The sequence below is a fragment of the Mytilus trossulus genome, chromosome 11, assembly GCF_036588685.1.
Source record: "Mytilus trossulus isolate FHL-02 chromosome 11, PNRI_Mtr1.1.1.hap1, whole genome shotgun sequence".
NCBI lineage: Eukaryota > Metazoa > Mollusca > Bivalvia > Mytilida > Mytilidae > Mytilus > Mytilus trossulus.
Window position 1 is genome coordinate 34,818,670 of NC_086383.1, and position 22,682 is coordinate 34,841,351.

General features: G+C 33.0%; 1 protein-coding gene across 1 annotated transcript; it reads right to left on the bottom strand.

Annotated features, from left to right (window-relative positions):
* Window positions 1-162: 162 nt before the first annotated feature.
* Window positions 163-7,151, bottom strand: LOC134690324 (neuroligin-4, Y-linked-like). Its single transcript, XM_063550290.1, has 3 exons — window positions 6,584-7,151; window positions 3,900-4,984; window positions 163-414 (listed from the first exon to the last, which is right to left on the bottom strand). The coding sequence occupies exons 1-3, from the start codon at window positions 7,088-7,090 to the stop codon at window positions 189-191; spliced, it is 1,818 nt and encodes a 605-aa protein (XP_063406360.1). The 5' UTR covers window positions 7,091-7,151; the 3' UTR covers window positions 163-188.
* Between the last annotated feature and the right edge of the window lie 15,531 nt (window positions 7,152-22,682).

A 22,682-nucleotide genomic window follows, 5' to 3' on the forward strand; every position in this document is an offset into this window, starting at 1 on the left:
AAACGAGAATTCTACATTACTAAGAATATTTAAATAATGTTAATACATTTTAATCAAATAAATGTTTCAATTTATTTCGGTAAGAAAGTAACACATCTTTGTTAAACATTTCAATGTTTTGTCAAACCAAAGCGGTATTGACCAAAGAGACTACTACTACTCTTGAATTTTTGATTTCGCTCTGTTTCTTAACCAACTACGTTTGAAGGTCCAAAGTTAGGCAATACGCCCTGGCTAATAGTACACGATTTTGTTCTTTTTAGATACTCCGGTATGTATTTTGTCCAGAAAGCAGTCCGCGTAGGTAGCATGTGTGAATCGGCTTTGATCGTTTCACCAACACGTAGATAGTGTTCATCTTCGACGTTGTAGGGTAACCACTTCACATCCGGTGTTCTTGGTAGATTAGGGTCACTGAAATATAAAATCACACCATTTATATTTTCACTTATGTCTTCATCCTAAAGAATTTATTATATAAATATCATGTCATTTATATTTTTATCATTTGCTTTTAAAAAAAAGATGGATCAGTGATTTTCCTAGTGATTTGTGGAAGGGACCAAGGGCCCATGGAAGTAGGAATAAATGTTCGTAAAATGTTGGCTCTGGGGGAAATATATTCGTCATTTTACAGGAGGGCACATAGCATTAGCCGTTCGCAACTTACTAGGGGAAGAATTCTGAAAATTTCAACTTTAAAAATTTAGAAGGCTAAGAGGCGACATGAATCGATAGAAACATACACGACAAGTTGCTTTCTTTAAAAAAAGAAATGCAATCGTAAACCCAAATGCTTGTTTGGCCTTATATATATTAGATAATTGTTTAATAAAGATGTATTGTTTTATAATACTTTTGTTGCACATAAGAATTAGAAACTGACATTGCCTGTTTACTTAATGTAATACCGGCTTCACACATCAACGTATAGATCCTACGTACGTCGGCCATGGTAAAAAAAATCATGCACGTTACCAATACGCTAGTAACTTTGATGCATTCAACCTGTCAATCATATCTGTATCGTGTGCACAACAAGCTTAAAGCGTGTATTGGTTGTGTGTAAAGCGTACTTAAGCGTTTCTCCTAGTCTTTCTACATTCCCAATTGCAGGTCTGTCTATATGTGAATGTTTGTCAATAAGTCTGTCACATTCGCCCTTCTGTTTATATGTTTACCAGTCCGTCTATGTCCACTGGTTCGTCTACATGTTCACGAGCTTTGAAAAGCTTTCGGTAAGTGCTTATCAGTGATTAAATTGTGTCAATTGTTTTTATGTAAGTGATTATTGTGCACCGTACCCATATTTTTAAGGATGCGAATCGCAACTGATATGTTACAGTTTTTTCTTGCGATGTGTTGTCCTTAAGGTTTGGTTCATTCGGAGGGTTGGGTTTATGGCCACCACATTGTTTATGTGCCAATGTCAATTCTAAAGCCTGGAACATGTAGTACAGTGGTTGTTGTTCATAATTCATGTCGGTCAAGTTTTTTTCGTAAATTATTTTGTTAATCAATAAGGCTGTTTAGTTTTGTTTGATTTTTGTTTTTAAATCTTAATGGTCGGGGCATTTAATAGCCGACTAAATAGTTTTTTTTTCATTTTTGGAGGCCGCTCGGTGGCCTTAAAAGACTTACTACCACGTCATTGTAACTCTGGTTGGTACTTGTATCATTAGTGCTGGACCATGGTCGATCATGTGCACCTTTGAGGCAGGCGGGATATTTTTGTAGATATTGTACAGCTCAAACTAATTGGAGTAGTTCCTGTACTTCTATGTCTAGTCCCATGTTGCATGGTTGGAGAAGGTGTAACGCATACGATGATACGGACTTTGTTAATTTCATTTTTTGACTGATTGTTTTACATTGTCATTTCGGGGCCTTTTATAGCCGACTATGCGGTACGTGCTTTGCCTGTTGTTGAAGGCCGTACGGTGACCCATAGTTTGTATTTCTGTGTTATTTTTGTTTCTTGTAGATAGTTGTCTCATTGACACCAAACCATATCTTCCTTTTTTATATTCGATATCTTATCGCCGACCTGGTTAAATCTGCTAAAAAATGCATGCATGATTTATTTTTAGGTTATCAGTCGTAATTAAAGTGGCACATTTAATTCGTTGTATCATTTCTTCAAGTGACATCTGCATGGCCCAGTCAAATGTGTATTTTTTTAAAATATAATTTTAGATTTAGATTTCAGTCACGGTTAATCCCCCCCCCCCCCCTTCATATTGAATATCTATACTTATCAGTCGCATTTTAATGACGAAAAGGATTCAGAGGTTATTATGTGACCTCCGTGTTTAAAAAAAAAGTAAATAATGTTGCAATGTTTAAACAAAGAAAAAAACTTTAAATTTGCAATATTAATGTTCCCCCTTCATATTGAATATCTATACTTATCAGTCGCATTTTAATGACGAAAAGGATTCAGAGGTTATTATGTGACCTCCTTATTTAAAACAAAAAGTAAATAATGTTGCAATATTTAAACAAAGAAAATAACTTTAAATTTGCAATATTAATGAAAAAAAATATGGACATATTTTCATAATTAATTTTAACGTTATTTTCAATAAACGATTTTTTTTTTGAAAAATCCTCATTTTTACACCTTTTGAGACACGGTATTTATGATTATATTTCCATGTCCTTGGTCTATCCTAGACGTAAAATTTTAAAAAGTGCTAATACTTTTTTTAAAGATTTTATTTTTAATTGTTCTCGTTCAAAATATTTTATTTTTTCATATTCAATTTATTTTTAATAAACATATTTTTTTTTATTAAAGTTGCAATATTTAACAAACAAAATAAATAACTGTAATTCAATCATATGCAAGAAAGACTTCCCTTTAATTTCAGTATAAAAAATTTAAATAGCTTGCTTTTAACAACATGTACATCTTCACTAAACTTAAAATCTAAAATAAAATGCTACTAAAACTCTTTCTAAAAAAAATATTTTTAATTATTCTCGTTCAGAATATAAAGCGCATTGTTTACATGAAATCTTATCTCATATCTAAACACAGCTGGTTACATCGTTTGACTAATTAAAATACTACGCATGTAGGTTAATATTAGCAGATTGTAATCGTGTGCAAGAAAACATTATATCATAATAAATTTCAGATCATACGTAAAATATCTCTATAGCAACTTAAGATGCTAATGCATATTCAACAGATTAGTAAGCTATTGCGCATGCATTTGAAAGGTGGTCATAGCTATTGCGCATGTATTTGAAAGGTGGTCATAGAAAGAACAGAAGTGTTCCGACTAACATCCGGTGTTCCGAAAGACTACATCACTCGTCCAATATATACTGCGTAAACCCTCAGGGGTTTACGCAATAACAACGGGGGAATATGACTCATAAATAATAGAAGGTCTATTCACTCGCAACACCAGCTCCACAACAAAATGTAACTCGATGAAATTTTGTAAATAATAGAAGCAGACTAGACATCAGAAAATACTACTTTACTCACAGAGTAGTGAAAGTATGGAACAGCCTACCAGACATTATAGTGACCTCAAAAAATGTTAAGATTTTTGGAAATCGCCTAGACAAGCATTGGAAAGAACACCCAATGATTTATAACTTTGACACTGAATACACGTATAACACTAGAAGTAGCACAAGTGTAGTTAGTGACGATGAACCAGAGCCAAATATAATAAATTATATGTATGTTAAATAACGATTCAAACAGTGCATCATAAGCCTATTTGGCTGGCTGAAGATTTATATTATGTATTTAATGTAACGATATACTTTATATTCAGGTTGCACTATAATAAACAATTCTTCTTCTTCTTCTTCTTCTATAAAGGAGCAAACTTATAACCTCCGTTTGGAAGCACTTAGGTAAGTAGAATACTTACCCAGAATAAGCAAAATTCGAAATATATAACATGAGTTTTTCAGACAGTTGTATTTCTTCAGCTGTAATATTTGTCCTTGACATTGCGAATGGCTTCATCATACTATCAGGAAAACCAAAGAAATATGGAATTTCATCTGCATGAAGGTTAGGTGGTTTATACTCTAATGGAAGAGTGAATGAAGAGTGTTTTTCAAACCCTAACAAATATGTCTTCTTCCCCTTTTCTCTCTGTGCATGCGCAGTAGCGGTATTGATTATTGGAATATAAAAGCTGTAATCTGTATCCAAATTTAAAAGTTTTGTTTGATATGAATTATTTCCTAATGTTTTGTTCCAGTCACTGTACAAGAAATTCATTATTTTAGCAAGTTCCGGAGAAGTAATATTAAATCTATCCGATAGAATATTCGGAATAACCGATTTCTCGATGATGTCATCGGGCGACATAGTCTTTGACATGCGCTTTTTAACATATGGTAACATCGTTGAACCAGTCACTGCAGTCCCATCACCGGTCAATGCAACAAATGCCATGTCAATATTGTCGAAAACACTTCCGGTTTGGTCACCGATCAAACACGACTTCGTAAAAATATCAGGAGCGGATTGTATTATAAATTCACCATCTGGAGCAGGAACAAACTCGGGTCGGAATAGATTCTCCGATTCTGTTCCTACTCTTGATTTATCAACAATGTCTTGAGCTGGAACGTTTTGCATGCAGGATAACATGGCACGATCGTTAGTTGTCGGGCATTTTAAGTTCTGTGCCATTCTTTTCGTGAAATCGAGCATCTTGTCGCGTGTATTATAACCCCATGCCGACATGGCTACTCCACTCTCGGAAATTGTTCGTGAGAATAGACCCTTGTTCCCAGGATACATTGCCTGATAAACGGTACTTCCGCCTCCAGCGGATTCCCCAAATAGTGTTATTCTACTCGGATCACCATGGAAATATTCAATATTTTCGTGTATCCATTTAATGGCAAGTTGTTGATCCCATAATCCTAAATTTCCCAACGAGTCAGGGTCATTAGTAGCTAAAAATCCGAAAGGACCAAGTCGATAGTTAATTGTCACCTGAAACAAAGTACTGATAGAAATACTGTTTTCAAATGAATAATAATTAATGAAGTGTGTTGTTGAAATAATTAACTTCAAAATGTTTTTTGTACATGTAAATGTACAGTGTATGATACTCGCCATATATATAATTATTAATACAATATATCGTAATAGTATTACTAGGTAATTACATGTATCAGACTGTGTAAAGAATTTATTCTACCGACTCCCTTACTATGTTGAAACTAGACTAGTGGCCGAATTGACATATAAAAGTGACTAAGTCGTCCAGATTAAGAGTCTACTTCCATATTGGTCTATACAAAAAAAATATGCCAACAATAATGCTAACTCTTAATGTGTTTCTGCAATAAGTTTCAATCGTTTATTACCAATTTCGTCCTCAGTCTGCATGCGAAACGTTTCAGGATTATTACAATGCCATGTATTTTTAATAGAGGAACGTCACATCGCTACTAACGTAAATATTCCATTTTTTATGTTTATACGCAAATGAAAAAAAATGGTCTCTATGCTATTATTTTAATCATTCTTGTGGTGATATATGTTGTGTTTTAAAATGACACATATATGTAATACAGGAGCATGCAATTGGTTGGTTGTCGTTGATTGCTGTTTCTCATATTCGTTTCTTGTGTTGTACCGTTACACCAAAGTTACACCATTGTCCAAGGTTATGGAAGGTTTGGCGCTTTCAAACATGTTTAACCCCCGAAATTCTGTATATACCTGTCCAAAGTCAGGAACCCGTAGATCAGTGGTTTTTGATGGTTCAGTTCTGTCATTTTTTGTGTTTCGTAAGTTATTTTGTTCTAAATTAGGCCGAGGTTTTCTCAAATGATGTATTCCATATTTTCCATATCGAGCCTTTAATAATCGTCTCTACGGTATGCATTTTTCTCACTGTTGAAGATCAAATGATTGCCTATTATCATCTGCGTCATATGGACTCCGACATTCATACCAAATCTCTTATTTTTATTTTGTCAATAGTGGCCTAAAGTCAACAACATACAGCTCGTAGCTTTGATTAAAAAAATGAAAAGAGTTGTCAGTTTCGTTTGACTGTTAAGTTGAAATTTGCAATTGACTCATAATAAAGGATGTCATGTTAAAACACGTTAACAGTTCCTATCTTTGAGGTCAATATTAGATAAACGTTTATTGCTTTGTTCTTCATAAAATAGAGTTTTAAGTTTATAATTGAACATACACATATCCGCTTTATTTGAACTCTGTTCAAAGAAAAGGAACCTGCTGTTCAGTGACTGTCGATTGTTGATGTGGTTCATAAGTGTTTCTCGTTTTTTTTTATATATATATTAGATCGTTGGTCTATCCGTTTGAATGGTTTTACACTAGTCATTTGTTTAAACATTTATTGCTTCCTTTATAGCTTGCTGTTCTATGTGAGACAAGGCTTCGTGTTGACGCCCGCAACTTAATTGACCTATATATATAATGGTTTACTTTTACAAATTGTGACTTGGATGGAAAGTTGTCTCATTGCCACTCACATCACATCTTTTTATATAAATTTAAAGTTATACTTAAATACAGCTCCTCATGAAAAACGATGATGCATTTACTTACCACAATAACCTGACCGTAACTAGCTAAATTTTCGGCAGAATAAATACTAGATTGTCCAATCTGATATGCTCCTCCATGAATCCATAACATAACAGGTCGTTTGGCGGTAGCCGTATGAAAAGGAGCAAATATGTTCAAGGTCAAACAGTCCTCAGAAAGAAAATCTCTTCCTGGCAACCACATTGACATTAAGAATTTATTTTGTAAGCATCCTGGTCCATATTGTGTAGCATTAAAAGGTTGTTTAAAATTTGTAGCTGGCCTTGGTTTCCTAAAACGTAAATTCCCAACAGGAGGAACTGCATAGGGTATTCCTAGAAACTTTAATGCACCTCTGGGCTGACCATCAGTATATCTTGTTATTTCAATAAAACCGTTTATAGTCCCAACACTTGTATTAACTGCAGTATATGCCTCATTTATATAAGTAGTTCCTATAGTTGCACTTAAAATTCCTGAAATAATTTGTGTTAAACCGAATAATACAAAAAAGTTGATCATAATCATTCCGAATATTTAAATCTTATCTTAAAACTGAGGCAACTATAACTTTCCAATTTGATGATAGTTCAAGCTTTGTACAGATAATTTTACCAGGTGCAAGATATACTTTGATAAGAAATCAATTTAAATTTGAAGTACATGATGTACGCATTGTGATGTTTACAATTAAGGCAACACTAGTTTATCGGTTCAAAAGTCATGAATTGATTGAGAAAAAATAAATCCGGGTTACAAACTAAAAACAGAGGGAAACACGTCATTCAACTTTAAGAGAAAATCAAAGGAACAACCGGAACACCCAAATACAACAACTATTTTGTATGTCTTATGAAGACATGGCCCACTTGTCAAACAGAAAACTATCCATCAGAGATCAAATTGTTTTAGTGAACGCAGCAATAAAACGGGCATGTTTATATATATTACAGAACTTTCTTGGTATTCCTAATAGGAAGATTTATTATACTTCACGACACAATTATTTTATTAACCTGAGTGTGTAGAATTTGAAAACCGTTTTTTTCTACAAAAGTGAGGATTTTGTATAAATTGTTAAATAATTCACTGTGTTATCTTACCATATAGCTTTGTTTAAACTTGTTTATTTACTTTTGACCTTAAATATTTATCCCTAAGATCATTATTAACTATGTATAAAAAATTATGCATTCGGGTATCGCATCTCAAATTTATTCGTTCATAGTGTGTTAATCTACGTTTTTTGATTGAGTTAAGCCTTCCAACTGATATGTTATCATATGTTTTCTATATTGAGATATTATACTATTGTCTCAGTAAATGGGAGAAGGTTTGGTACCATTAAAATGTTTAATCCCGATGCAAATGTTTGCATTTGTCCTAAGTCAGAAATCTGATGTACAGTAGTTGTCATTTGTTTATGAAATTTGAACATGTTTCTCGTTTCCCGTTTTTCATATATACAGTCCGCCAAAAGTTAAGCACCACTCATTTTTATTGCATCGATTTTTTTTCAAATTCAAAAAATCCATTATTCCTCGAAAAAAAGAAAACAACCATATAGCAATTTTGCTAATGTATACCATAAACAAACCACAAAGGGAATATTGGTCACTTATGAAGGTTTTATGCATGTAGGTTTTTGGTTCATAGAAAAAGTGTAAATTACACAATTTAGAAACGGAATTAAAGTTTCACTGTGATTTTATTTTTTTACAACAATTGATTACCCAATATCATTAAAATTTTCTATACATAATCTTTGGTATAATCGGCAAATTTAATGTCAATGTTTGAGTCAATAGCATTTGTAACAACCTCTCTTCCGGTACAGTTTCATATCACGACGTAAAATTCTCGGGAAAGCCTTCAAAACTTTAGTTGAGGAAATCTGTTGCATTTAAGAACAAATGCCACTTTTAAATCGACAAAATATTGTGAAGATGGATCTCTGCGATCGAAATTTCCGCTAATGGCGTCTAAGACATGTTTGACAGGGTTTATGTATAGAGACATGGAAGGCCAGGAAATAGTGTAAATGGCTTGTTGCTCTCTGGACTCGGTTAAAATCCTTGCCCTGTGTGGTCTAGTGTTGTTGTCCATGTACAAGGGTCTTGGCAATATTGATGCAAGTGGGGGATTACTAAAATGAGGGACTGCAATGTTTTAAGGCACAGAATCTCTGTATTTCTGTCCGTTTATGTTACCCAGCAGAATATGCAAACCCAGCTTATCACGGTATAAGAAGAAACCCCGTACTGGAACACCACCAGCACTAAATGCAGTCCTTGTGCAAACATTGTTATGGTCTAATGCCGTTTTGTTTCCCGCGAAATTCGTATTATGGCGTCTACTGGCATCTGATCAATGAGTGTTTGGTCATTTTTTTATGTTCAAGCATAGATAGTCATTATGCCATTGAAACCTGACGGTAAAGTGCGTGCCTGTTATTATAGGTCTCTATACACCACGACATACTCTTCGGCTGCCTCTAAGAAGTCGACGGACCAATGTAGGAACACTAACGCGACCACCTGGAGAAACAGGGTATTTGTAAACGCTCAAATGACATTTGATAAGAGGTTGCTTGACTGCTTTATCGGGGTTCAATTTTTTTGGTCGTAATGCATTTTCGTAGTGTATGTTAAAGGTAATTCATAACACCAAACATTATTATTAATTTCGAAATAGTTTAAAAAATATTGTCAGTTATATTTCGGTGGTGCTTAACTTTTGGCGGACTATATAGATTAGACCGACAGCTTTTCCGTTTTAATGTTTTTACACTTGTAATTATGGGGTCCTTATTAGCTTGTTGTTCGGTGTGAACCAAGGCTCTATGTTGAAGGCAGTACCTTGACCTATAATTGTTTACTTTTATAAACTGCCAACCAATGTGAAAATAAACTTTCAGTTCGGTGAAATGTAAACACATAGGTATAGGAAGATGTGACATGAGTGCCAATGAGACAACTATCCATCCAAATAACAGTTGGGTAAAACTATACAATAAGTTCCTGGTAGATGAATGAGCTTATCACATGATAAAAATGATGTGACCTACGCTTTTCAGGATTTTCCTTCACATGCAACCCTCCAAACCAGAAACAGCAAACGATATGCATATCGTTGGATGCATAAATACCTGAACCCTTCATAAGCCATAAAATTATATCAAGAAAGAGAGATAAGATAACGGTTGGATGATTGATTCCTTGTTCGGGAGATATGATTTATTTATTAGATGTAATATGCTTTGAACTAGCGTTCGGTAATTTGGAGTACAATTGTTTTGGTGCTTTTTGTTTATTGTTTTAATGTTAGCTATAATACGATGTCTCGTATCGATCTTTTCTCATTTTTGAAAGCCAAAAGATTACATATAATTGCTTTAAACTACTCCAATTGAACTAAGGCTGATGTGTCTCATTTGCAATAATATCGAATCTCCTATATTTTTTATATTGACGCAAGTATCAGATGGATAGTCAACCTTATAAATCGAAAATAAACTGACAACGCCATGGCTGATATAAAAAAAAAAAAACAAACAAACAAAAGTACACTTGACACAACATATAAAACTAAATAATACGCAATACGAACCCCACCATAAACTGGCGGTGATCTCAGGTGCTCCGGAAGCTTTAGCTGATCCTGCTCCACATGTGTAAAATGCATTTTAATAATAAGAAGTAATATAAACCTAATGACTGAAAAGATAAGTCATTTCACAATAGATTAGAGAACCGATTATGCCCTCTATGTCTGAAGTTGAAGATGAATAAGACTTCTATGTAAAATGGTAACTTAAAGAGTTACGATAAACTTTTTTTTACAGATAACTATAAAAATAGATATGTAAATAAGAAGATTTGGCATCAGTTCCAATGAGACAACTCTCCATCAAAGGCATAATTTATAAAAATTAAACAATTATATGATAGATCAAAGTAAAGCCTGCAACACGGAGCTTTGGCTCACACCACAGAGCACGATAAAAAGGGTCCTAAACAAGTGTAAAACAATTTAAACGAGATAAACAACGGTCTTATATATGTAGAGAACGAGGAACGATGAACACTTATGAACAAAACCATGAACAACAAACTCTGAAAAACAGTTTAAACAGGATAACCAACGGTCTCTAATATATATGTGGAAAACGAGGAACGAGGAACACTTATGAACAAAACAATGAAACAACAACCTCCGAAAAACAGGCTACTTGTAAAAGATACATATAAAATTTCAATTTTTACAATCTTTTTTACTTCGAGATATTATATCTCATGCCAAAAAATGATACATCAAAGCCATTAATGATTCGTATGTTTACTAACTGAACTTATATCCATTTTAATCATTTATCATATTTATGTAATTTATTTTCATTTACATGTTTTTGTTATTATAAACTTTTATCTTAAACTGACTTTGATATAATTATCTAACTGCATGTAACTACCTAAGTAAAAATAAGAGAAATAGTGTTCTTTGATTAACGTTATACCTTTTGTCTTGAATATGCATTTATAATAAAGCTACCCTGAGAATAAGTTGCCGATTTGTTCTGTGTTTTTTGTATTTCACACCGATAAGATCTATGAATGTGTGCCCGAATCAAATTGAGTTATCTCCCGTTGAACAGAAAAAATCAGAAAAACTATATTGGCAAATGATAATTTTAGAACATCAAAGTATTGAGATATTTATGTAACACTATAAATAGAATTGTTATACATTGTGTGGCGAAATTATCTTGCAGAAACATTACTGTCGTACTGTCGTGCGATAAATGTGCCTATGACACACCGATCTGTCAGTTCTGACGATGAGGGTGCCTCGTTGGCAGAGTGGTCTACGTAGTTGGCTCTGCAGTCACTACCCAGTCAACACTGATGTTGTGAGTTGGAACCCCGCTTGTGCGGGTGCACTCTTCTACATTCTTAATTGACTAGAATTGTCATTTTTTCTATCCAAGGTCGATGGTTTTCTTCGGGCACTCCGGCTTCCTGCATCAATAAAAATAGCCTAAATGCCTATAGTTCAATCAATGATATGTGTCGCTTATTTAACGTGCTGAGTGATATCAAAATTTAAAGTTCCGAAAGCACGTTAGGTCTGAGAAGTTCTAAAGCAAATATATCATATACCATTTCACTTTCGAAATATACATATATGCACAAAACAAAACATAATAGGATAAGCATATACAAACTTCAAACGAAATTCACGAGAAATTATATCTCTTTTCATTTTGAGCAGTCAGTATATTCTATTTCGGGTTGAATACCCTTTGAATTGATAAGTTGTAAACTCTAAATTTTAGTCGAATTGACGAAAGCCTAAAAGAAATTTGGGATTTTTGTTGCAGAGATATATCATTGTAAAAGTTGAAAGTTTGCTTCATGCGCAGTCTACTGATAATTGTCGTTCAAAATCTTTATACCAATTAAGTAAAACCAGAATATTTCATTTATTTATTGTGAAGAGTTCTTTTAATGTCTTTGCCTTTGACAACAGCTTTTTAGTAGTGGATTATTTGTTTTTATCTTTAACTCGTTTTCGCTTTTGTCAAAGGCGTTTTATCAGCCTTCATAAATCTTCTACTTCGGAAACCTCCTCTTCTTTCGATTTTACATTTAACATGGTGTTTCAACAGTCACACTGGGTAACAGAGCTGACCACATGTGTCGTACATATTGTTTCGATAAACCCGTCCTTGTTGGATAGAGACGTGAATGAGTTCAGTGACATATAGTCATTAATATCGATTGTTTTAGATAAGCGAAATAAGGGAGTATCTCAAGGCAGATTACTAGTACTATTTTGTAATGCTCCAGAATTAAGGTTATCTTTATTACAACTAGTACAACATAAATGAAATATTGTAATAAAACATCCACATGTTTGAGATAAAGCATAAACATTTCGCCTCTGATGAAAATAGAAGTAAAAGCATAATCATTGTAGTTTGCTAGACCGCAAAAAAATAACATCAGCCTTTTTTATTTATTTCTTTATAAATTCGTGGACGTTTTTTAAGTCCGGTAGCTGTTTTCGTAACTCTTTCATCAAATCCTGTGATTTTAAGTTTCTAATTAAATTTTTCGGAACGCTTACTTTTCTTCTTCTTATCATATATTGGGACGAATCTAATAGTTCTTGAATTTCTTTCGGAAGTCTTCCGCCTTTCGATACTCTTCGCACAATAATAAACTTCCGTCGCACAGGTGCATGTCTACCCTTGTTTTTATTACCTGTACCTTTTTTGACAACAAAGGTTCGACTTTGTATGAAATTTTTTGACAAAGGTTTAAATGTTTGAATATTGTGCGATTGCAGCTTGGGAGTTATTTCTTCAACCCTTGTTGAACTTGACGCAATGTGTTTGGGTTTTGATATAGCCGAGGAGCTCCTAATTATGGCTTCGGCCCTTTTTAACAGAGAAGCAGTCATATGTGAAGGACTATTTAGATTCGGCATTACAACCGATGATGATAGCAACGATACTGGAAGTGCTGACATTCTTTCGCGTGGAGCTGAACGCATTCGTGATATCAATGAAATCGTCGGTCTGACATTTGTAACTGTCGGCCTGGACTTTGAAGGCGTGGTTGGCGATGAGACTGTATATCTTAAATTATCACTGGAACGTGACATTGCTAACGTTGACGGTATTGATGGTTTCGTAGAACGAGAGAACGTCAATGGTGTTGTAGAATGTTTGTTTAAACCAACAGAGTCAGGCGCTCTACCCCACAAAGTTGCAGTCTGTCTATTAGTACTGATTGTATGTTGATGGGGGATGTCTCTATTACTTTTGCTGATTTCTGCATCAAATTTTGAATGAGCAGTCATTGTTTCACTATTGATAGTAGCAATATGTGACCGAACTGAGGGGGACAGTTCGTTTCTATCTGATGAAAATGACTGATCCTGTTGATTTGATAACAGACTTCTATCTAGCATGTTGCCATGAGAATTATTCCTATTGATTAATTTTTGAACAGCAAGATGGTTTCTAGAAGATTTCACCCTATTTTCAGATAGCTTTTGATTGCCCGAAGACCTGATTGTATTTTCAGGGTAATTTGCAGATATGACTGTATTTTTAGGTTTACTTAAATATAAAGCTTTATTTTCAGACAGTGCTTGATAAATTGGAGACACGGCTGTATTTTCAGCGTTACTTGCAGATTTGACTGCATTTTCATGGTTACTTTCAGCCATTTCGATGCCTTCAGACAATACATGATTAGTTGGAGACATGGCTGTATTTTCAGCGTCACTTGAAGATATGATAGTATTTTCAGGGTTTCTTGTAGATATGCCTGTATTTTCAGACAGTGTATGATTAATTGAAGACCTGAGTGTATTTTCATGTTTAACTGCAGATGTGACTCTATTTTTAAGTTTTCTTGAAGAAATGCCCGAATTTTCAGGGTTACTTGTAGGTATGACTGTACTTTTAGGGTAACTTGCAGCCATGACGTTATTTTCAGAAAATACAGGAGACATGGATGTATTTTCAGGATTACTGGCAGGTATGACTGCATTTCCAGGTTTACTTGAAGATATGTCTGTATTTTGAGACAGTGCAATTTGTCCTAATGACTTTAAGACTAAGGATTGTCCGTGCACGTCATTTCCAAAGGATAGAAGCATTTCTTTTATCCTTTTCATCAATTTTCTTGCGGGCTCAGTTAATTGACTAGTGTAATTGCGCAGGTGATTTTTTGATGATTGATTTCTCTCCAAGTATCTAATATTAAGTTTTTCTACTTTCAATTCCGTTGTATTCTGTTTGATTATACGGTTTGTTTTATCCATACTACTATGTTCTAGCGTAGGCTCTGTATTATGTGGACTTTTGTATTTGTTAATACTACTATGTTCTAGCGTAGGCTCTGTAGTATGAGGACTTTTGTATTTGTTAATACTACTATGATCTAGCGTAGGTTCTGTAGTATGTGGACTTTTGTATTTGTTAATACTACTATGTTCTAGCGTAGGCTCTGTAGTATGTGGACTTTTGTATTTGTTAATACTACCATGTTCATCACCACCAATGCTTAAATCGGCACAGTTGTAAAACTCCTCTTGCAGACCACATCCTTTACAGCTGGTACCATTCGGATTCATACCCCAACTATTTTCTGATAAAAACAGAACGTAATACATTTAAAATATAAAACTTGCATGTACACATATTTTGACTATTCTATTTATTGTGCCTGTTTATTTAACGCATCAATGTAAATATAACGGAATTGGATGAGACTGTCATTAAAGTGAGAGGGTTAGCGCTATAAAACCAGGTTTAATCCACCATTTTCTACCTTTGAAAATGCCTGTACCAAGTCAGGAATATAACAGTTATTGTCCATTCGTTTTTGATGAGTTTTGTTATTTGATTTTGCCATGTAATTTTGGACTTTCCGAATTGATTTTCAGTATTTTTGTGATTTTACTTTTTATGCATATACATTACATAAAAATTAAGATACACAACAATAAGTTTGCAGCGAGGAAAATAGATTAACGACACTAAGGTTGCAGGAAGAACAAAGACAAATGTAACTAAGGTTATAGGGGGGAACACAGATTTATGACACTAACATTGCATATAGGAACACAGATAATTCACATTAAGGTTGCAATGAGGAAGATAGACAAATGACACTAAAGTTACAGGAGTATAAACAAACTAATGACACTAAGGTTGCAGCGAGCAAAAACGATTAATAACACTATGTCACTAAGGAGAACAAATGTGGCAGGAAAAAAAGTTTTAGAAAGCACTATACACTTCATAGAGAGCTAATGACACTAAGGTTGCATCGAGAAAAAAGGACTAAAACTACTATGGATTCAAGGGGAAAAATCGTGAAAAAAAATTAAGTTCCTGAAAGCACGTTACATTTACAGAGGTCTGATAACTACACACCGCGAAGTTAGCAAGAGTAAGGGGTGATCTTGGGTCAATCATGACACTAAGGCTTCCTTCTTCGCTTCAGACATCCGTGGTTTGTTTCTTTAAAGTCAATCAACAAATGATCAATGAAATGAGGCGAAGTTAACATTCACGATATCAATTTACTGAAACGTACCATATATGCAGTCGAATTTTAGTCGATCTTCCGTGATTAACGATGCTTTAATATAATATCAATGAAAACAATCCGCTCTAAAAAATTGCATGATAAAATCTGAAAGGACTACACAGCTACTTTGACATTGGTACTTTTCTGAACTAAAAATCTGTAGTACTGGACATCTACTTTTCATATTCAGTACTATTTTGCTAATATATTGTAATATTTTGGTACCTGTATTTTACAGTACTTTATTTGTACTTGAAATTTAAGTACTATAGATTTTTGGTTACTACCGTAACATTTTAAGCATTTTAAACGTTTTTCTATTCTTAATCTCTTAAAGTTATGATTTTAAAACGGAACATTGTGATCACTGTTGGTATTATTTCTGCACCAGAATTTTCAGTACAAATCAAGTACTGTAAAATACAAGTACCTAAATATTACAATAATTTTAAAGTAAAGAAATACTACTTAATATTAAAAGTGAATTTCCAGTACTACATATTTTTAGTACAGTAATAGTACGTATGGAAAAGTAGCTGTGTAACATAAACACGAGAGAGATACCTTTTATCCTTCAAAATAATTTCAAAATTTTTTAATACAAATTTCAGTGAAAAACAATGTTCGTAGTCCCTCGATGTTTGATAAAAAATGCAAAAAACAGAGGAATCTGATCAATTATGCAAAAAAAGAAAGACAAAAGTCTAGGTTCTACTATTTTTAGATATTTTAGAATTTGATATGAATTATAAAGTGAGGTGTGCGTTGATTGTTAATAACATATGTTTAGTTTATAGTGTTTCTGTTTACTAATATTTATATTACGTAATTTGTAGACGTGTGCCTTATTCATGTTATATACTTTGCATACTCTTTAAATTTATCATTGACAAACAATATCATAACATCTTATTTATAGTATATACAATCTTCACATAGGAACGTCTGTCAGACCTCAAAACAGGACAGTTAACTACGATAGAAATAATGGACGAAATTTATGAGAAATGATATAACATACCTGTATGATATCGCCATTGCAAAACACACTGAGTACATATCATTCCAAGAGGAATTTCCAGTGAGAGGTTGTACGTAGGACCCAACTCCTCTTTGGGGTAAAATCTCATTTTCCGATGTTTAATCGACCCTTTCTCTATTGGCAGAAGATGCTTATCTAAACATCTTTGAGTGACCGGTACAGTTGGATCATTGTGTGGGCATAACCGGAAGTCGAAGTACCCTAGATGATTTACTGTCAATAATACAGTAACTGTTATTGTCTTGGTGTTGGCAGGATATTTTGCTGCTATAATACCGGAAGCATAAATACCACCTGCTTCGTGTTTTCTTGGACCTACGTAGGGGTCTCCGCAAACACCACATTTACCGTTTGATTCTTCAAGAAACTGTAAAAAAAAAGCATAGGGAGTAAATTATACAAAAATATCTCTTTTACCATCTCATTAAAAGATATAATAATATAAAACAAAATTCTGTCCTCCCTTTGTCTGTATTTTGAACAAAAGTCTCCACAATAAAAATCATGTAGTATTTCAAGGTATGAAATCGCTTTTGAAATGGAATAAAAGCGAATAGAAAGATTTTTTTTGTATTATCTTGATATTGTTTTTTTAACATTGTAGAAAAGCTTCATATTGAGACTACCATATGTAACTGAAAATCAAAATATCTATATGCAAAAAATATAATAATCGATGCATACACTATTTTTGCCCAAAACGGTTTTAAAACCATCGCATTTATTAAAAAAACCTGTTTTGTGGAAGTACATACATTTCTTCCACCACAGTATAAGGCGTTGTCATTGTAATTTATGGTAGTATTATAACCATATCTCCACAGAGAACTCCTGTTCGGAGGCCACAGTAAATATCCGTGCTGTAGTGTTGGTACTAGAGAACTGAACAATAGCAACAGTTGAATCATACTACCTATAATATACAATTAATATACAATCTAGATGTTGTTTGATATATTGTAGGTTATGTTAAATCATACATAAAATAATGTACTTATAATATACAATTTATATACATTCTAGATCTTGCCATACTTCAGGTTATTTTTCGTTATACCATCTTTATAGGTTTTCGATTAAACATATTTTGACCTGGATTATCACTTTTTGAAGATACATTAATTGTCAAATGCGCATCTCGCGCAGAAACATGTGTACCTTTTTATATTAAAACAACATAATGAAAAATTTAAAATGAACAAGAATTCAATTCTATGAGATAATAGCATGGTACATCAATTGAATTAAAGTCCAATCCACTTGACACTTAGTACACATGTACCCTATGATATGATCTTTCTAATGTTAATGCCAAATTAGAGTTTTTATCCCAATTTCATGGTCCATTGAACATAGAAAATGATAATGCGAGTGAGAAATCTGTGTACTTGGGACACATTCTTCTTTGTTCTTAATCTGAAAGTATGATATTGAGGAATACTTTGGTTCATTAATTGATTACATGAAAGTTTTCTGCGGGCAGTTTTGATTTTCAAAAAGCACAGATAGTGCTTCAAATTAATATAAGGTAAGGTATCATGCAAATTTTGGTAATCTGTACTAAAATGTATTTACTTACTATTTTTACTGATTGAAACTCTACTGTTTGTTTACTTTTATACAATGTGGTGAAAGTTAATGTTTTTATTGTCTCTTTCTTGATCCATACGACGATTTATAGAGCTTTATATGAAAAATACAGATTGTAGTTCAATGCCCAGATATAATCCATCCTTTTATAAATGCTGTATTTATACATGAGATTAAAATTAATACTGGGTGACAATCTTGTTGCATTTGTAAAATGGATTGGAAACCTTGGTGGTATATTGGTAATTACGCCTATGTTGTTTTATAGGAGAATGGGGTTCGATTCCCTGCTAGGGTCAATCCATTTTATCAGAAATATGAAACAATTTTGTCATTTCAGTACAACAGTAATAGTAACCTATTCTTTATTTTATATTTTATCGTCGGAACATATGTTTCAATGAAATTAATATACAATGACATGCCTTTTTAACAGGAGAGATGAAACGTGTTTTTAGGGGGAGGGGTTTTGAAGTTAGAACAGCCAACATGGACGTTGCTGTATCTAGGTCAACTATTTTCAATTACGAATTGTAACACATTGTTGTCATTGTTAAAGTATTAGTAACAAAATGTGTATCATTTTAGTTTTTGAAAGTGTTTTAATTTAAGGAAATACATTAAATGCATACCATTTTGACGAAATTCATTTTTCTGCCGTAGTCAATATACGCATGTGCAAACTAATTTTATTGGATAATAAAGTATGGTTTCTTTACAAAGCTAAAGAAGCACGTCATATTAGAATTCATTATAGTTATTCTTTTCATTTATCAATTCACTTTGGCTGTTGATTTAAATTTTCGTTCACGATGGAACATTATATTGATGACGTAACAACTTCCAGGTGTCACTTTTTGATCATCAGTATTTTCAGAATTCATATAACTTGTTGATTCAAAAATCAAATGGCGAAATAAGTTCAGTGTTAAAGGACCCTGTTAAGACAATTTTCAACTGTCTTATCCGACAACTGAAACCAGTTGCATCGTACACTCGTGTCACATTTCACAAGGTGTCCTCCCAATGATATTTGAAATTATCACTTTATAAATAATTCCTGACAAGTATTATCTAAATTAAGATATTCGAATTCCGATATCATCTAAATGTACTAACTGGAATACAGAAAAAACTTCATCATGTTTGTTTTCCTTTAAGAGTAAGTACATCTAGTTTACATACTAAATGGTGTAAAACCAAACTGTATCATATTATATCGCTATTGTACGAAACAGATTATCATTGGTGATCTCAACTCGATTGTTATTCTCACTTTCGCCGTACTGGCTCAAGCGAGAAAAAAAATAATCTCTTTGAGATCACCAATGATAATATATAGACATCCGTCATATTTATACATCATTATCTTCAATATTGTGAAATTGATCTAGTATTTCAAAAAAACATACCTGATGATCCTCATTGTCGCATATACTGTCCTTTTTGTTCGCATGTCTTAATGTTTCATCAATTAAATTTTATTGATTCGCTGATTTATATATCTATTTGACATTCAATATATGATTCAGGTCAAATTGACACTAATAAATATTACTTTTTCATGTTCACCTATATCAAACATGTCAGATAATGTTAAAATTACATTTAAAATTTAAATGTAACTGTTGATGCATGTTTCATAGCATGGTATATGACAAAGATGTTCGCTGTCAATAGGGTTTTTGTCGTCATTTTTTTTGGTTAACAATATGAGTCACAAGTAAAGAGAAACAATAGGTAAAAAAGACAATTAATAAATAGATTTATGTTAATAATTAACATTAAATGCTGGTTGGCAACACTTAAAGAATTTTTTTTCAAACTGCTGCGCATGAATAAAAACGAAAAGGACCCATTTAAAATCTACATCATTTGATGGTTGAAAAATCGTCAATGTTGACGTGTGGTCTGACTCCATGTGATATGTAACGATAACGATTTCTAAGCAACTTATTCATTAATTGTTTTTGTTTTTAGAGACAGCAAATGTGTTGTGCAGTAATGAGGTCGAGTGTCACAATATTACATGTTGTACTAACTTGTTGTGGTTAACCAAGCAATAAAAAGTGGACTAGATAGCATACACTTTCCAGTATTTTATTGATATACTTATATCTCTTCCTACTGGAGCTGTTTTTAAAGCGAGTATTTGGTATGTGAACGTCTCGATTTCATTTCTACACAAAGGCATGTTTTGGGGATAATCGTTTGTCGCTTCCCTTGTTTGATGAAATATGGATAATTTTACTATCATTTGAATACTCCACGACACTTTAATTTTGCATCGTTTTATTCTATTTCAACAACAGCGCTCAATTGTAAAAGGAGATAACAACTTTTATAATTGCATACCTAACAATTTTCCATTTGTGTGTGTGTTTTTTTTTTTTTCTGTCCGTAGACCTGCTTTTGGTCATGGATGAATAGGTATAATAACTTTTCTTTAATCAACAACATGTTGAATAAATCAAAACCTAGGAACCATGATCTTATTAGGCATAAAAGAATTTAAAAAACGTACAAAAAAAAAACCCAACCTCCGATTAGTTGCAGTTATGAAGTATGGTACTAAAGACTGATATTTACAAACATGCAATAAGTGACAGATACCACCATAACGTACAAATAACAGATAAACTTATAAAAACAGTCGTGAATATGTTTACACACAATTCTATATGTAATATGCATATGTTATACCTGCATTTTATATTCAACTTGTCAAGATTAAGGCAAGATTGGTGATCAGTACAAATTACGTGATTCAGAAAAAAAGAAAAAGTCGCTTTTTCCTGTTTTCAAAACTTTGAATTTACCGAAAAACTAAGGATTTTCTTATCCCAGGCATAGATTACCTTAGCAGTATTTGGCACAACTTTTTGGACTTTTGGATCCTCAATGCTCTTCAACTTTTTACTTGTTTGGCTTTATAAATATTTTGATATGAGCGTCACTGATGAGTCTTATGTAGACGAAACGCGCGTCTGGCGTACTAAATTTGAATCCTGGTACCTTTGATAACTATTTATTATGGAATCAATTCAACTGCTGAACCTCACTTGGAAATCCAAAACTAAATGCAAACGTTTTAAAGCTCACAAAATAAGATACGAAAAACTAGGATGTCCACTAACATTTACAAAGAATCAAATATATTTATTTTCAGAACTACAGTAGTTATGATGAAGCTAGCAAACAAATGAGCTCTATGAGAAGACATTGAGAAAACAATTTCCGAGCAGCGCACTAGACAAATTTTGAAATAACTTTGAAAGTTCAAGACCGTACACATGAAAATCTAGAACATTCGTTGAGTTGACTCATATGAATACTTTGTAGTAAAAGACTATAACATATGTCTTTACTAAGTGTAATAATGTCATAGGGGAATGGTTGAACTTTACGATCATATCGAAAATGACATGTATATAAAGTACGAATGGAATTACATAGAACATAGTTGAATTGTTCCGTCAAGTTGAACACGACAAAGATGCTTAATCAATTACTACAAAAAAATGGAATGAGTAAACTGTTTTCAAAATGTAGATTTTCAAATGTACAGTTGAACGTTCAAAGCTAAAGTTGGTCTAGCATAATTATACCATACAGAATTTTTTTCGCAATGATTTCTCTCAGTCTAATGTATATATCTTATTCCTTGTAACTGTTTAACAATTTTTAAATTTCCAATCTCTTTCATAACATGTTATATATGTAAAGGTAATTATTGCATACTATCAATGTCTCATTTGTTGAAACAGTAGAGGATTTCGCTTTTCCACCAATCATTTAAAAGTAAATAAATCAAACAACACACTTTGCTTAAATGAATAAATTCCATGTATTATAAAATGAATATAGTGAACAAAGGCTAGTAAAATTAACATATACATTTTTTTTTATTCAAGAATAGATAATAAGCAATAATACTTATTTACGTTGTTTTCTAATTGAGTATATGTTCATATCGCAAGCTGCGAGTCAGTTTATATGTGTCTCATGTTTTTAAAATCTTAATTTATTCTCTGCATAACTTTGATTTTATTGATACATTGTTTTTAGAAAGACCACATCGATGTTATGTGTGACGGGATTGCTTCCCTTAGAAAAACTTAGTAGATACTTAGTCAGCCGTAAGCGTTTGACCCTTAAGCTCAGTCGGTTAGCGCGCTGCCTTGTAACACAGATGTCCCGGGTTCGAGTCCCGGAGGAGACAAGCAATTTTGTAATGAAATTAGTGCTCTCCGGTTACATTGGCGCCCAACAATAATAACCCACAGTTAGAAGAATTACCTAGCCAGGTTAAAATATAAATATATAAAAAAAAAATGAAAATCTCATCAGTATAGAGTATAATGACTCTTGAGGT

What these genes read in the sequence shown, in the direction of transcription:
- LOC134690324 (XM_063550290.1), bottom strand. Translation starts at nt 7,090, where the DNA reads ATGATTATGATCAACTTTTTTGTATTATTCGGTTTAACACAAATTATT. An exon ending in GTTACGGTCAGGTTATTGTG is followed by an intron (nt 4,985 to 6,583) that starts GTAAGTAAATGC and finishes ACTTTGTTTCAG; the next exon opens with GTGACAATTAACTATCGACT. An exon ending in TCGAATTTTGCTTATTCTGG is followed by an intron (nt 415 to 3,899) that starts GTAAGTATTCTA and finishes TTTATATTTCAG; the next exon opens with TGACCCTAATCTACCAAGAA.